The sequence below is a fragment of the Rhincodon typus genome, chromosome 14 (assembly GCF_021869965.1).
Source record: "Rhincodon typus isolate 14 chromosome 14, sRhiTyp1.1, whole genome shotgun sequence".
Classification (NCBI taxonomy): Eukaryota; Metazoa; Chordata; class Chondrichthyes; order Orectolobiformes; family Rhincodontidae; genus Rhincodon; species Rhincodon typus.
This window is the reverse complement of record NC_063345.1, coordinates 29,997,099-30,012,760: the sequence shown is the minus strand read 5'-3', so window position 1 is coordinate 30,012,760 and position 15,662 is coordinate 29,997,099. Positions and strand designations below refer to the sequence as shown.

The following is a 15,662-nucleotide window of genomic DNA, read 5'->3' as shown; positions in this document are numbered from 1 at the left end:
TAAATGGTAGGAAATGAAATGGCTGTAAAAACAATGTGAAGATAGCTGGTAGAATGTCCCACTGACATATGTCCCATGCCCATTAAAAATAAATTCTGAAAAATTGGTGGAGAAAATCTAGGCCTCGAGGGGTAGGTGGTAAAGGAGAACTGAGTCCACAATCAGATAAGCCATAATTATATTAAATAGTAGGCAGGCCTGAGTGGCTGAATAGCCTACTGATCATAATTTATGTCTGTATATCTTGGTCACTGGTTTTTCAATTTAAAATCTGACATTTCTCAAAACACAGCGACAGTATTTCTTAGTAAATACATTTTTTAAAATCAAGTAATTTTCTAGCACTGTTCCGTTTACCTTAAATCATAAAAACAATGTATAATAGCAAGGACTAGAAAAGAGCCTTTGAGGGAGCTAAAAATCCCCTGTTAACTACTAATATGAAAAATAATCAAAGTATATGTTCAAAAATACTTGTGGAGTAAAATAATATACCGAGTAGTGTTGTAGAACTCATATAATAGTTAATGACACTGATTGCATTAGTACTAAGTGGGTGAAAAGCTAACTCATTTATCACTGCAGGACTCAGCCTGCCATAAGCCTAGCAAGCAGTTACAAAGCAGTGGATAACTTGTGGATTTTGATGATATCATAAACATTCATATCATCAGACCTGCAATATTTGGTGCCAATGTAAATTCATTTTTTCAATATATCCAGGCAGGATAAGTTAAGTTGTTGAATTCAGAGCTTCTGTCAAGTGAGTTGAAACCCCAAAGCAGGTTGGTACCCTTATGGATTGGTTCTTAAATTACAATCTTTTAGCTTTAAGCTTCAAATATTAATTATACTGCATGTAAAACGTGGGCCATAAATCTCTCCAACCGCACATGCAACCTCTTTTGGGGGTCTATAGTTGATGCACAGATAAGGAAAAATCTCCAATATTTTTGCATTGTACCTGTTGTTATTATGATGAATATATGGTTTCTATTTGTTTAAGAGATTGTGTCTTTGAGTTTCTTCCTGTCATCAGATTGTGCACGAATGGTTTAGTATATTAGTTTCATGAACATAAAAGTTAGCCAAATCTTGGTGTTTGAGTACCTGATTCTTCAAACAAATAATATCGGAATTTTAATTTACCCACACCCCTCTTCAAAAAAGGCCAATTAGTTATCAGCTTAATGGGTAGTAACAATGTTGTGTCAATCGCTTTTGCAATTGGGGAAGCATTATCAAAATATGTGGGCTTTGGCATTTATTGTCAAAACTTAGTGTACTACTGTGGACCATGTTGTTCACTTGCTGCAGAAGGGCACTACCAATAAAAGCACAGATATTCCGTTCAAAACAAAAAAAAATTGTCTTCTTTATATCGTAGTTTGGAGATTGCCGGTGTACAGTGCGTATGGAAAGCTATACAGCCTGTGATAACTGGTCTTATACCAGAAAATCATGAGAACAATGTCGTTCCTTGCACCGAGGCATTCTCCCAGGTTTGTTTCATTACCACATCAGAGTACGGCCAAAGATGTAAAAAAAAGCGCAGTCTCCTAATCTATGCGCCAATTATCAACTCCTGCCCAAGAGAGTTGCAGTAATGCACTAGCTAGGAGACTGGAACATTCTCTAGGATGCAATTAGTCCGACTTGACGATGTAAATTGAGTAACCTATCCCCTGATCTTTGTAGGAACAGAGGAAGGTTGTGTTTGGTAGCTGATGGTGTGTGCATGCGTGAAATAAGGAGGGGCAAGAATCATTCCCATTCGAACTATGTCACAGACTAGCACAGGAAACTGCCGAACGATTGGTGGAATGATGAGAAGTCTCGCGATGTTGCTAGAAAATGACAGAACGGGCTGGGGGAGGGAGGTTTTTATTTGGCTCTCTCAATAGCCGTACAATAACAATGTGATGAGGAGAATCTGAGTGCAAACGAACGCCTAAACCGGTTTGCTGTTGTTTGTAACGCAGGCAGCAGAGAGAAAGTGTCGGCAGGATGAGTGAGGAGGAGGAGGAGGCGGCCGGTACCTCTGGCCAGGGGGACACGCTGGGGGTGAGTGTGTAACAAAGTACCGGCTCATTGTTTCCAACTTTGTATCCATTGGCGATGGAACGCCGGGGGAGTAGCAACGTTCGGTGGCGGGAAAACACCACCGTTCACCCTGAGGGACGCTGCTACCAATCAGCTTCTCAAGTGCTGCGGGCTCCTGTTTAATAAAACAAACAAACACACACATAACACACAAGGGTGCCGAGACTGCACTGCGACTGTTTATTGTCCCGCTGGAAGCACGGGGAGAAGTGCTTTCTGTTTAAAAAAGGACATTATATAAATAAATATCTTAGCCTCAGTCCATGTTCGGGCCTCAGTTTGCGCGCTGCTCGCTGGCCGTGTTGGTGACATGTCAGTCAGGGTAAGCTGTACAGGGGGATCAAGCCTGGCAAGTCCAAGCCTTTGCTCTCCTTTCTGTACGTCAGCGCTGGCCACTTGCGTGTATCAATGTGCACTGTGTGACGCCTCCCACTGAGGGACACTGGTTCAACTGAGGGCGAAAATAAACACGATCTTTTTTCAATAGCGAATGCAAATGTGGTTTGCAACACTGACTTCGAACCCCACCCCGCCACCCTTTAGTGTGGGAATGCATAAAAAGGCTGCTGAGAGAGCTTGATATATGGAAATTGAGTTGGTGCAGGAACATAAATAACTCGAATTACACCAAATAAAACAAGATATTACACCGGAACTAGATCATGTCAGGAGAAACTTACTCAAAACGGTAATAAATACACAGCACCTTGTCACCTCTCAGGGAAAGCAGGACCTAATTTTGAAGTGCAGTGATTAACCTTTTATAATGGACATATACTTAGACCAAACGAGTTAGCAAAAACAAAAATATTGGTCATATTCCCATTACTTACATGCTGTGGTATGAAGGCAGAATAAGTCTGCTAAAGGGATATTTTGATGAGCTGCACAGCATATCTCAATTGAGAGTTTTAAATTATTTCCTTAATAATGTGACAGTTAAAACTTGTTAATTACATTCAAGATCTACAGTGCTACCATCTTTATTCCCTTTGCAGTACACGCAAGGACAAAGTTGGCTGCAATAAGTGGCTGTAATGAGCACCACAGAACTGACTTGTACTTTCTGTCATTTCCCCTCCCCATAGTATGATCACAAGGGAAAAATGGTATCAGTCATGAGTTGACCATGACCCAGTGTGTTCAGTCCAAGTGGTTATAATTAATATGTAGTACTCAAACACTCCAGGGACCCTTTTGTACCTGAAACCACAAATGGTTTCATGTCTCAGAACACCTCTACATATTTTTCTTCAATTCCCATGATATCTGCCCACTCTTCAAGGTCCTAAAATGCTGTTGACTACTAAAATACAACTTAACAGCATCCCTCTCTCAATCCTTTCAAATACTAGGAGACCAATAACTCTTTCCACACCTCAATTCCCTGCTCCACCAAACCCCTTAATCTGAGTTTAAGTAGAGTCAGTTTTAAATAATGCCTTTACGGTTTTATGCCATCTCTTCCAGCCTGGGATTAATATTCTTCACTCTAAGGTAATTTAGTACACTATATTTCCTCTTCTTTGGTTCACTAGGTCTATACAGCCATCACTGGCCAAGGACATCTTAGGACTGCCTAACTCAAAGGAAAACTGAAGACGACAGTCTCCCTCTCAAAGCTGTGGGTGTTTCGATTAAGCATTAAAAGAATCAAGTTCCAGAAGTCATTAATAAAACTTGAGACCCCATTATTTACCTTGCTGTGTATAAACCAATCTAAAATGAACAAATACAAAATTCATTTGTGGTGCGCAAAAACCCAATCACTCTAAAGCCGGCCCGAAATCTGTTTGTAAGAAATTACCTTGGCTACTGAAATGCTTGCAAGTTAATGATTAACTTCAGACACACAGAAAACCTCCAGGTTACTAAGTCAAAACACAAAAGCACATACTTACAATAAATGATTATGAATGTATATAATACACATATATGTAAAACATGGTTTACTGCACAGAAGTTAAGTTTATAGCTGCTGTGCAATATGATTGAAGTAATGCGCCACTAATGTTTTTCCTCAGCTGTGTGAACAGGCTGGCCCTGAAGTTAAACAAGAACCTTCAAACGTGCAGGTATGTGAATAATATCACATTGGGCTGTGCAGTCTGGTATGTAAAAGGTGCATGAATTTATTCTTTAATTTTTGACCCATCTGTGGTCTTCCAAGCTTGCTCTGCATTTAAAGCTTTCAGAAGTAATTTAGTTCAAATTTCAGGTGAACTTTCTTGCAGCCAAATTTTTGTTGTTGAATAACTTGTTATGAAGTTATTTTTGATTTCCTCTTTTTCTAATTTTCCCAGTTTTTAAAAATTGTTTTCAAAGCTCATTGGCTGTATGAAAAATGAAACAATGACAGAATTACCCCTTCCCTGGAGTGGTGCAGCCAATGGCCAGAAAGCGTAGTGAGAATGGAAAAGTGAGAACCTCGATTTCGAGAAAAGAATGATTGATTTTCCCCTTAAACTTTAAACTTTGACTTCAGAATCTTGCTATTGAGTGGTGCCTAACTTATTTCCATGCATTTGCATTTCATTATTTGTCCAAATCGTCTCTCCGTAAATATTTTACATGTGTTGTGACCTTTTTCATTACATCCTGAAATGAGACTTGAACCTGGACCTTCTTGCCCAGAGGTAGGGTAACTACCATTACATTATATGTCCCACTAAGGCATCTCTCATTGTAGATAGATTTTATTAACTATTCATATTACAGCACACACTTCCCACCTACTTGCGCATTATAGACATTTTTAATTAACCCATTGATACATACTATGACACATATCTGGAGTAGATGGAACTGGAAACCCCAGCCCAGAGCTATAGACAATACCTCTGCACCAGAAAAGCCCTATTGCTTCCACTTCATATCAATTCACTAAATTAATTAATAAATTAACCCTAATTGCTTGCTTCACTACTTGCTATGTTCACAGATTCCCCTCCTTATCTAAAACTTTTGAAGATATCAGACAATCCATGAAAAAGGGCTTTTAGTGCATTGGTAGGTTATCTACTTCCAGGCCTGAAATCTGTTCTATGAGAATCTGGCCCAATTTATCAGGATTTGATTAATACTTTCTAAGTAAGGCTGTTGATCTAAAGTCACTCCTGACTTTTTCTGCTTAATATTTTGCCCAACATATTTGAAGATCCCTGAAGTCTGACTCCAAATATTTTATCTCACATACATTGCTCAAACCTCCTCACAGAAAATCATCAGTATGCATCACAAAGATGCTTGCCAGTTTCTCTTGGCAATACCCATAGAACATTTCTGGGTTTACTTGAAGCCGAATGATACTTTCGGTGAGATGATCTAACTATGAAATACCGTAAAAAACTAGAAGAACTACGGATGCTGGAAATCAGAAACACAAAACAAAAATTGTGGAAACTCTCAGCAGTCCTGGCAGCATCTGCAGAGAGAAATCAGAGTTAACATTTGGGGTTCAGAACTGAAATATTTTACCTTTGCTGAATCATTCAACTTAAAAACGTTAAATCAATTTCCATATTTTCCCTTTCCTACAACCTGCTTCTTTAGGTTGTTTTAAAAATTATTGCTTTTGAAGCTTTTCAGCTTGCAAAATTACAGCTTTTGTATTGATTAACTTACATTCCCACAAGTACGTTACTAAAAGAGCTGAGAAGATCCTTCAGAGCTATTTTGCAGTCAGGGAATTCACTCTAACATCTGGAATACCATGCTTCTCTCTGGAACCCTGAGGCACTTGTCTGACTTTGGCTTATATCACATCAGGGAGCATGTTTCCTTTGCTTGTCCATTTGTATGATAAGGCTGGTTGTCTGGCAGTCAGTTCAGAGGGAGATAAGTTGGAATGGGTAAGGAGGTTGGGGGGGGCAGAGAAATTGAGGTGACCAATGTCACATCAACAGTTCTTGATGAACAGGTCGAGTGCAGATAAAAGGGTAGAAGGAAGAGTTCCAGTTGGAGGGACAATGTTGGAGGTAGGTGAAAGGGTTTGTGGGATGGGCAGAGGACTCATGTCCAATGAAATGGGCATGGAAGCGAAGGCAACAGAAAAAGAGTTCGACATCCTGTCATGCCCGAAATTCATTAAGGTGGAGATGTGGAGGCAGAAAACTGAGACCTTTGCTGAGTTCAAAACATTCAGCATCAGATAGCGGAAGGTCAGAAGGGATAGTAAATACACAATGGGAAGTGGGGTTAGGAGAGGGGATGGAGTCAGAGGGAAAGAGGGGCAGGAAGATTCTGAACGGGCTTGAGTATCTTTAGGTTGTCGCAACTTGTGTTCCCTAATGCCTGAAAGGAAAAGGAAAAGAATAAAGTTCCTTGTTAGAACATCAAATAAGTCAGAGGATGAAGTGGAACTGGGGGGGCTGGGGGGGGGGGGCTGCGGGGGGGGGGGGTGCGCGACAGCTCTGAGCCAGCGTGAGGCAATGCTGTTGGAGATTGAGTTCGAGATTGTGCATATGGTGACACATGGCACTGAGTGTGGATTTCAGGATGTGGCGAGAACAGCTGTCAGAGGAACACAGTACATCATGGAGATGCCTATGATCCTGGTTGGATTCAAAGCACGAAGGATGAAAATTGAGTTGGAATCCATGTGGGGTGATTCTGACCTGAAGCAATCACTGAGGAATGTGATGTGTCTGTGGAAGAGAGTTTTGGCAAATACCTTGTCAAACGTCAGGAGAGACAATAAAATAAATGACGGTGAACAAGGAAACAGATTAGCATGGAAATCTTGCGGGAGAGAGGAGCAGAACTTCAAGGTGGGCACACCAGGAAGAGATGTGGCACTAAGTTAAATACTAAACAAAAAGCCAAAGAACTGCGAATGCTGGAAATCAGAAACAAAATCAGAAATCGCTGGAGGAACTGCATGTCTTTGTGTAGAAAGGAAGTGGAAGTAGAAAAAAGGTCACTGGAATCAAAATGTTAGTTCTGCTTTCTCTCCGTAGATGCAGCCAGACCTGCTGAGTTTTTCCAGCAATTTCTGTTTTGTACTTGCTCTCCAGTCTTATTCTTGACTACTCCATGATCTTCACCTCCTATGTTCAGGATTCCTTTTGCAAATTTGCAACCTTTTCCTTGGGCTATGTTCACTTCCCAGTCCACTTCTGGAATGTGTACTGCATCTTTACTTCATTTTGCTAGTTGTGGATCTTGCCATCTGTTCCTCATCTTGCACATTTAAGCAATGCTTATATTTGTCAGTGGTCTTCCCTGCTATCCCTATAATGATGGCATCTCTATATTCAATGACACATATAGTATCTTAGGGCCAACATTTGATCATTGTTCATTGGGGCAAACAGCCTTGCCCTTCATCTCTGTCTCCATTTTGTCCCTATTTAGTTAGCCCATCTTCTGCCATTATCTGATCTGCATAATTATTCAATGTATGTATCTGCAAAGTGCATGATACCTCATTATTTTCCATGACTTGTTCAGATTCTGTAAGTGTGTAATCACTGTCAGTTAACCTTGAGGTTAACCAAACCTAACAGTTTGGTTGCCGTGCTGTTTTTGCATCATCACCTATATCCTTAACATACCTTTCCATCTCATTCTGCCCTTCTATTTTGTAATAGACCCTGGATTAAAATTTATTTTCGATGGCTCTATGCAATGCCATGAAACGCTCAAATTTTTTCTGAAACCTTCTCCCTGTATGTAGGGCATTCAAATGCTCAGCAAAATGCAGTTAATAGTGTTCCCTTCTCAAGCCAAGATGATCACTCATCACTGAAAGAACTTTTGGATTTCTCCCAAAAAACCATTCGAGGTGGACTATAGCTCCCAACCATTTGCAGTTCTCCATGTGGTCTGTCTGTACAACTTGGAAGGTCTTGTTAGATTTTATGAAGCGTTTAATTGACTACTATGTGAGTATTTCTACACATTCTTGCTTTTACTAAAGGGACTGTTCGTTCTACTGCTCTCCCACGCACCACCCATCCATTGCCAGTTAGGAATTGAGCCAATGCCTCCAGTCTAGTCCTTAATCATATTTCCAATGTATTGTTCACTATTACTGTTCTTTTAGTATTTGTTATTGTAAACTGACGAAATGTAATTGCTATATCTACAAAGCGCAATATGAACATGCCTTTTCCTTATACATCTTAAAGTCCATTGCCACCACTTCATTAAAGTCTCTTGCCCATGGCACACATGATGGTATCTTCTATTGTAAATTTTTTTCACATTTACTGCTAATTTGTTTGACAAATATACAAAACTCATCAACCCTTATTCCTGCATTTTTTTAGAATGATTTTTAACTTGTGAAGATGGATGGAAAAATGCTGATGTAGTCCTAAGATAATTAGCCCTTTTCTCTTGAACTTCCTATTCACTGACGCCAACACCTTCTTAATATTTTGACTCAAGAAGTTAGGTCTTAATAAAGGAATACAATTGTGTCTGAATTGAGCAAACTAAATCAGTTGACTTCCCAAAAACATTTGTCATGCCTTCATATGTGAGCTTCATTTTGGCCTTTTACATTGATGATCTGTTCAACAGTAAAATTGTTTCACTTGACATTACATCTGTGCTGATGGAATTGCTTATCCCAGCTATTTTGTAGGGAATTACAAGTCTTTTTAGTGATGTCCGGTCATTATCATCACCAAGCCTGAAGCGGGTAGAATTTCAAATATATTCTGCTATGGAATAGTTATCTGACTTTCCAGATTTATCAAAGTATGACAATATTTGCATTATTTAACAAGCCACCCATTTTATACATTTTGTCCATAAATGTGAATAGATTACCTTACTCAGTATTCAATTCTTGGCCTCTAACCCTGAGAATACACCTGATCCTGCTTCGTACTTTCTTTTTGTTTGGGAAGTTGTAATCTATGTCTGTATTTACTTCATTTTCCTATTGATTGTAGGTTCACAGCATGTTGATGAGAAATTGTACCTCAACATATTACATACACGGTTTCAACCATTCTTCTCAAAAATAACTTAAATTACAACCTTCTGTACGAAAAGAACTTAGTTCCAAACTTCTCCTTTAGGCAACCTCCTTTCCTACCAGTATCAATCTCATTTGAAGCCAGTCGGTGAAGCAGAGACCAGGACACCTTTGTGGATGGAGTTTATTTACTGCTCAGTCTTAGAAATCCTTCTACACACCATTCCCAGCTGTCACTGTTATATCTACTGAGTCAATTAATTAATTAATCCCAGTCTCTGAACTACTTGCCATAGTAACATCTCTAAATCTGCTATTCTTGCAGTTTTAACTTGCATAAGAAATGTATTTCAAATTTCACTTTTATGATGAAAGTAGCTTGCTGTTGGTATATTTTCCTTTTGTTTTATGATGAAAATATTTGATTCGTTTTGAAGGAAACGTGAATGTACACAGTCAGCTGCCAAATCTTATCATTTTACGTTTTAAAGTCCTGCCTGTTTATGTCAAACCTGCTGAGGCCAAGATCCTCCTATCTCAACCACAAAATTTAAGTCCCCTCCATTGTTCTATTTGTGTATTCTGTTTTAACCTTGTTATCTCAATGTCAACATAAAGGGTTGCCCTCATAAGGTGACAATCAGATTTTGTTCTGCCTGAATGTCACCAGTTGAAAAATCTACATTTGTCTCGGCATTTTCTGATTTTGAATTTTATTCACGTGCGGTTCGAAATAACTGGCCAGACTTTTTTATAGTTGGGCCGTATCTGGAGGCCTTTTGAAATGGCATGCAGACATGGAATCCAGCTGACATTTTCAGCAGCTCCCATTTGTGCTGGCAGGGGAATGGGGTTGGACTATGAATCTTGATTTCAGCCAGCACTTTTGAAACTTGGAACATCAATTACGTTGAGAAAATTTTCTCTGGGTCCAGGGCTGACAACATAAATAGATAGGACCTGTGTCAACATCCTGGGTGTTACCATTGACCAGAAACTGAACTAAACGAGTCATATAAACATTGTGGCTGCAAGACCGGGTTCGAGGTGAGGAATTTTGTGGTGAGTAACTATTGTAGGAAGCCAAAATCATCCATAATCATATTGATTGACAAGAACAGGCTCGATAGACTATATGACCTAATTCTGCTTAGATTTCATACTTTTATGTTCAAATTAAACAGGACTTGAGTAGTGGCACTTTGGTAGTTTCTCCTTCATAAGATGGCTTCCATAAAAACTTTTATTTAATTTCTTGCCATTATTTTTTGCCTAAATATCCAAAGTGTTATTGCATTTTTGGCACTTGTCTTCATCGTATTAATAACTGTTCCACCGAGAAAAAGAGATTACCTGAAGCTCCTATATATTTTGTGTAAGATTGATCACCTCAAATGTAACCATCTTTACTTTATCCCAGAATGATACATCTCAAAATGATCTCAGATTTAATTCACACCTTGGGAGGGAAGCGGATTCTTCACAATATAAATGAATAGACCAATTGCTTGAAACGTTGACACAGCCACTGTTAATATTTTATTAAAATCCTAAGACATTCACTTAGTCTTGTATTTTAGGGGATTAGGGAGAAAATAATGGGAAGAAAAAAGAAATTTAGAAATAGATATGGATAGATGAAGGGGTCAAAATTTGGCAGAAGAAACTTAACCTGGGTAAATGTGAAGTTATTCATTTTGGTCAGAAAGCCAACTTATTATCAAAATGGAGAGAAACTTCACAGTGTTTCGGTGCAGAGGGATGTGGGTGTCCTCGTGCATGAAACACAGAAAATTATTATGCAGATACAGCAGGGAATAAGGAAGGCAAAATAGAATTTTGGCATTTATTGCTAAAGGAATAGAATATAAGAGTAGGGAAGTGCTGCTGCAACTTTACAAGGCATTAGTGAGAGCCCACATGGAATATTGCATACAGTTTTGGTCCCGGTACTTAAGGAGGGATGTAGTTGCCTTGGAATCAGCTAAAGGGAGGTTCACTTGATTGATTCTAGAGATTAGAGGTTTGATTTAGGAAGAGAGATCGAACAGTTTCAGCCCATACACTCTGGAGTTTAGAAGACTAAGAGATTTAATTGAGATATATAAGGTGCTACAGGGAATTGACAGAATAGCTATAGAAAGGATGTTTCCTCATGTGGGGCAACCTAGAATGAGAGATCATCATTTTAGGATAAGGAGGTAGCAGATTTAAAACAGAGATGAGGAGCAATCACTTCTCACAAAGGGTCATGAATCTGGAATTCATTACCCCAAAGTGTGGTGGATGCTGGGACATTGAGTAAATTTGAGGAAGAGCTAGACATTTTTAATCAGTAATGGGGTAAAGGTTATGGAGAGTGGAGTTGAGGCTGAGATGAGATCATCCATGATCATATTGAATGGTGGAGCAGGCTCAAGGGGCTGAATTGCCTGCTCCTACTTCTAGTTCTTATGTTCTAATGAAAATGTAGTTATTTTTATGAAAAATGTCATGGAAACATGTTGCTGAGCATTAGACAATGATCAAATGATTTATACCAGTGATGTGTAACTTCTAGTGTTTTAGGAATGTTCCTTGCAAGTAAGGGCTGAGTTTTCTAAAAATAGGGCTAAGTTTCAATTTCGGGGAGTTTAATGGAAGGTTATTCTCTGTGAGCCTTAGCATATTATCTCACAAAATTTACAGTTGGTGTAGTGAGAGGGAAAGAAAAACAGAAATCTTCTGAAGGCACATAGATTACATGGGTGACATGTCACTGTTAATAGAATATCATTTTCATAAATATATTGGCACTTTAAATCACTCCCTGTCATTTGGAGCTGCAGGTACAATCGTGAAGCTATTGAGGACGCCTGTCTATAGTGTCACTGTTGTTTCAAACAGTTATGTTAATATTAACTTTTACTATACAACAGGGAAACTGAGAAAAAATAAACAAAATAAATTTTAAAAAGCTGGATTTGCTTCTGGGACTAAACCGGGGCTGCTTGCTTTTTGAGTAACAACATATTCACAGTCAGCAAACAATGACTGCACCCAAATCAGATCAATTGGAAGTGGATGTCAGTTAAACCTTGACTGCTTTATTGTGTTTGACACTGCATTCCCCTCTTTGCCTGCTGCAGTTGTGCTGAGTATAACATGCTAGGATTATGCAGTGCACTCTGGCTAGTACTGCAAGCCCATTCCCCAGACTGTACAGTGTAGATACCTGGTTAATGTAATTTCCCCTTGAAAAGCAGTGATTTTTTTTCGCTCCCATTGCTGATTTGCAATTCGGACAAAGGTAGCAGGCAACACTTAAGTGAGTGAGTGCAGGGTCAGACCATCAGTTTAGGTGATATGCCAAACCTTCACGTTCCTTTCTTCCTTGCACTTCCTGAGGACTGCAATGGTTTTGAGCTTTCGCACATTCCCACCTGTCTCTCTGTTTTAGTTTTTACCCACCCCATACATACATACACGCACACGCACACGTACCGCCTGGGCCCTGGTTTTACAGCATTGTCATACCAGCAAAGCCAGGGCAGTGGAGACTGTTGTGACCCTCTCTCTTGCAGTGATCTGTGCCCTCCAAGGCTCTACCATCTCCCACTCCATTATATGTTGAGTTGACCCCCCCCTTTACAAAATTGTCCCCTCCACATTGCAGCAAGCTGTCTCCAATCCTTACAATTGACTTTGCCAATGTTTCCATGACCATCGTGACCCTGTTAGCCTCCCTTAACTTTCAGAGAAAGATCTGCCAGGACGACCATTACCCACTCCCCTAACCAGAATGGAAGGACGGCCCTAACTGACGAGTGACCAGGACCTTGACTGATCTTTGTGCAGCATGCCTACTGAGCACAGACCTGCATGACTGATCACGGCTCACTCCCCGATTGTAATGGTGCAGAATACCTGATTCAGAATGCACCATGCAGCTGACTGACTGTCTGGAAGCCCCTGACCAAGATCCAATGATGCCAGGACCAAAAACAGAAGTTGCTGGAAAAGCTCAGCAGGTCTGGCAGCAACTGTGAAGAAAAATATCAGAGTTAACGTTTCGGGGTCTGGTGACTGACTAAAGTGGGATGTTAGCCGCTGCCTCCCCCCCCCCTGCCGCCCTTGACATGACTGAGGGCTACTCCGCATAGCCTTTGAGATAAGGCCATTTGGTTACAGTATTTTGTAATGCATTTACCACATAGGCACATGGAATAGATGTGAATTTTCTGTAGCGCAGACGGTAGCATTGACTATTCATTGCTGGCAAACAGAAGAAGTTCCCTAGCTTTGTGTCTGTGCTAAAAGGCAAGGCAAGACAGATGTAATGTAAGCCTTTTAAAGTTCTGAATGCTGTGGCAATGCACAGAAAGGCATGACACATGTTGTAAGCATCCATATAAAGTGAGTGGACATTGAGAGCAAACTGAAAGTGCTGAGATGCGTCCTTTACCGAGTCATGACATAGGTGCCTGTCTCTGCTCTCAAAGTGACTCAGCAGCAGCATTTCAATGAAAGCTGTGAGCTCCGAATTGCAGCATTGAAGTGGTGAACTGTTCTGTAAGTGAGTTGGAGATGTGCCATGATGATGGGATGTATTCGATACCACCATCAGTGGACAGGGGAGAGGTTGGCAGGCAGTTACTGCCCATGAAGTGTGCCCTGAGGAGTGGGGAATGCTGGCAACGATGGAGACCCGGAGAAGATGGCGGTGAGCTGCACCAACCAGATTCCCATGGAGACTTTTATGTCGGAAATTGACTAATCTACTTTCTTTCCATTGTCCGGAAAAATGGCAACTTGAATATAAATGAGATGAGACCAGTTAATAAGGAGATGTTAATGCATGCAAATAGACCCCTCACATCTCACTACCAAGATTCTCATCTAGCCATTTAAACCTTCGGTGGAAAATTGGAATTTGTTTCTTGAGGTTGCGAATCTCATTTTCCTGTTCTCCCAATTCTTGCAAGGGGCTGAGGTGATGCTACCTGACTTTATAATAGTGAGGTAACAAGGTGTAGAGCTGGATGTACACGGCAGGCCAAGCAGCATCAGAGGAGCAGGAAAGCTGACGTTTCGGGTCTAGACCCTTCTTCAGAGCCAGCTCTACACCTTGTTATCTCAGATTCTCCAGCATCGGCATTTCCTACTATCTTTATAATAGTCAGTTTATTTCCCTGCATTCGTCTCCTTGACCTCAGAATAAGTGCCAAGCTTCAATTATCCATTCACTTGTTGTGGCTGTGACAAAGCTGAGAAATGTGCTTTCCTGGAAATTAAGAGTTTTTCTTAAAAATATGATTCAGTGTGAACGTATTTCTGCTGCAGGAGGATTTTACCAGGCACAGATGAAGTCCAGTTATTGCTGAAATTAACCCTTAATAAAGCATTGATTTGTGACGATACACTGAAGAAATCTGCTTCTTTGATCTAGTGGAATTTTCAGATTGTCTCACGGTCCAGGATAGTAGTTTTACCTTTTTACCTTTTGTCATTTTACAGCTATTTTAATCTTGTTGCATTTTTCCTTTTTCTGGAGGACATTTAGCTTACTTGATCTATGGTTGGACCTGTGATATTTTCCATGTATTTGTACAAATATTTTTGCTTTTTATTATTCTCCCTACTTGGACTCCCTCAACATCATAGTACAGTTCCAAAATCTGCTCCTGTTAAAGTATATTCCTCAACTATTCGGGATAATTACTGCTTTTTAGTTTCAGAACCGATCACTTATGGGCAGACTTATCCATTGTGGAGATGTCCTCCAACTGCCTTAAAATATTTAATGCTGAGGTAGATAATATTAGATATTGAGAGTCAAGATGTTGTCTGGGAATCCCAGATGTTATAACGCATGAGAAAATCCTATATAATTTGAATCTGACTGGCGATATATAAAACTCAGTTTCAAGATACAATTTGAACCCTCTTTAATGCGCTGCAGAATCTGACAAATAAAGTTAAAACAATGTTTATTTTAATGATTTTGGCTCAGTTGCAGCTATTTAAGTTAAATCCTAGCAGAACAATCGTTTATCCAGTTTATGGATCAAGATACAACGAGCGAAAAGGTAGACTAAAGTGTCTTGTGTTGTTTAGATGAGACTAAGCAAATTGATAATATAATGAGCATGTTTCTTTTGGCCTTTTTTTCCATTCTAGAGAAATGTAGAGAAGATACGATCTTTTACTTGGAAAATCTTTGAGCTGTTCAAAGTAGGTAATATTGATAGGTGCTAGAATTGAACCAGATGCAAACGAAGGTTTAACTGGATCTGCCTACAGCAGGAATGGCTTCAACCACAATTAATAAGCAATGGAGATTATAAACTGCCAGTGCTGAAGTAAAAGGAGAAAATGTTGGAGTTATATAGTTGACCATTCCTGTTTCTTAAAGAGAAAAGACAAGCTATCTTTCTAGAGGGAACCTTTAGTTAGAGCTCTTGGTCTTCTATAAAACTACCTTTATGTGTTTCCTTTCACATATTGATGGCCTATTGTTGATTTACTGTTGCATTATTTAATAAACAGCTGTCCTTAGCATTATATTACTACACAGTGAAGTAAATTAGTTCTTAAACCTTTACAGTACTTAATTATTATAACCTAATGTTACTAATAGCTCAGGGGC

The 15,662-nt window shown here is 39.7% G+C and overlaps 1 protein-coding gene across 4 annotated transcripts in view; it reads left to right on the top strand.

The window, feature by feature from the left end:
* The first annotated feature begins 1,832 nt into the window (after positions 1-1,832).
* The window catches only part of smarca1 (SWI/SNF related, matrix associated, actin dependent regulator of chromatin, subfamily a, member 1), a 108,193-nt gene continuing 94,363 nt past the window's right edge, over positions 1,833-15,662 (top strand). For 2 of the 4 annotated variants that reach the window (XM_020511302.2, XM_048605435.1), the window contains exons 1-2: positions 1,834-2,064; positions 4,128-4,178. In XM_020511302.2, coding sequence (XP_020366891.1) covers positions 2,008-2,064; positions 4,128-4,178 — 108 coding nt within the window. In that variant the 5' untranslated portion in view covers positions 1,834-2,007. Of the gene's footprint in view, positions 2,065-4,127; positions 4,179-15,193; positions 15,248-15,662 lie in introns of all 4 variants that reach the window. The other 2 variants (XM_048605432.1, XM_048605433.1) reach the window with 2 other exon arrangements.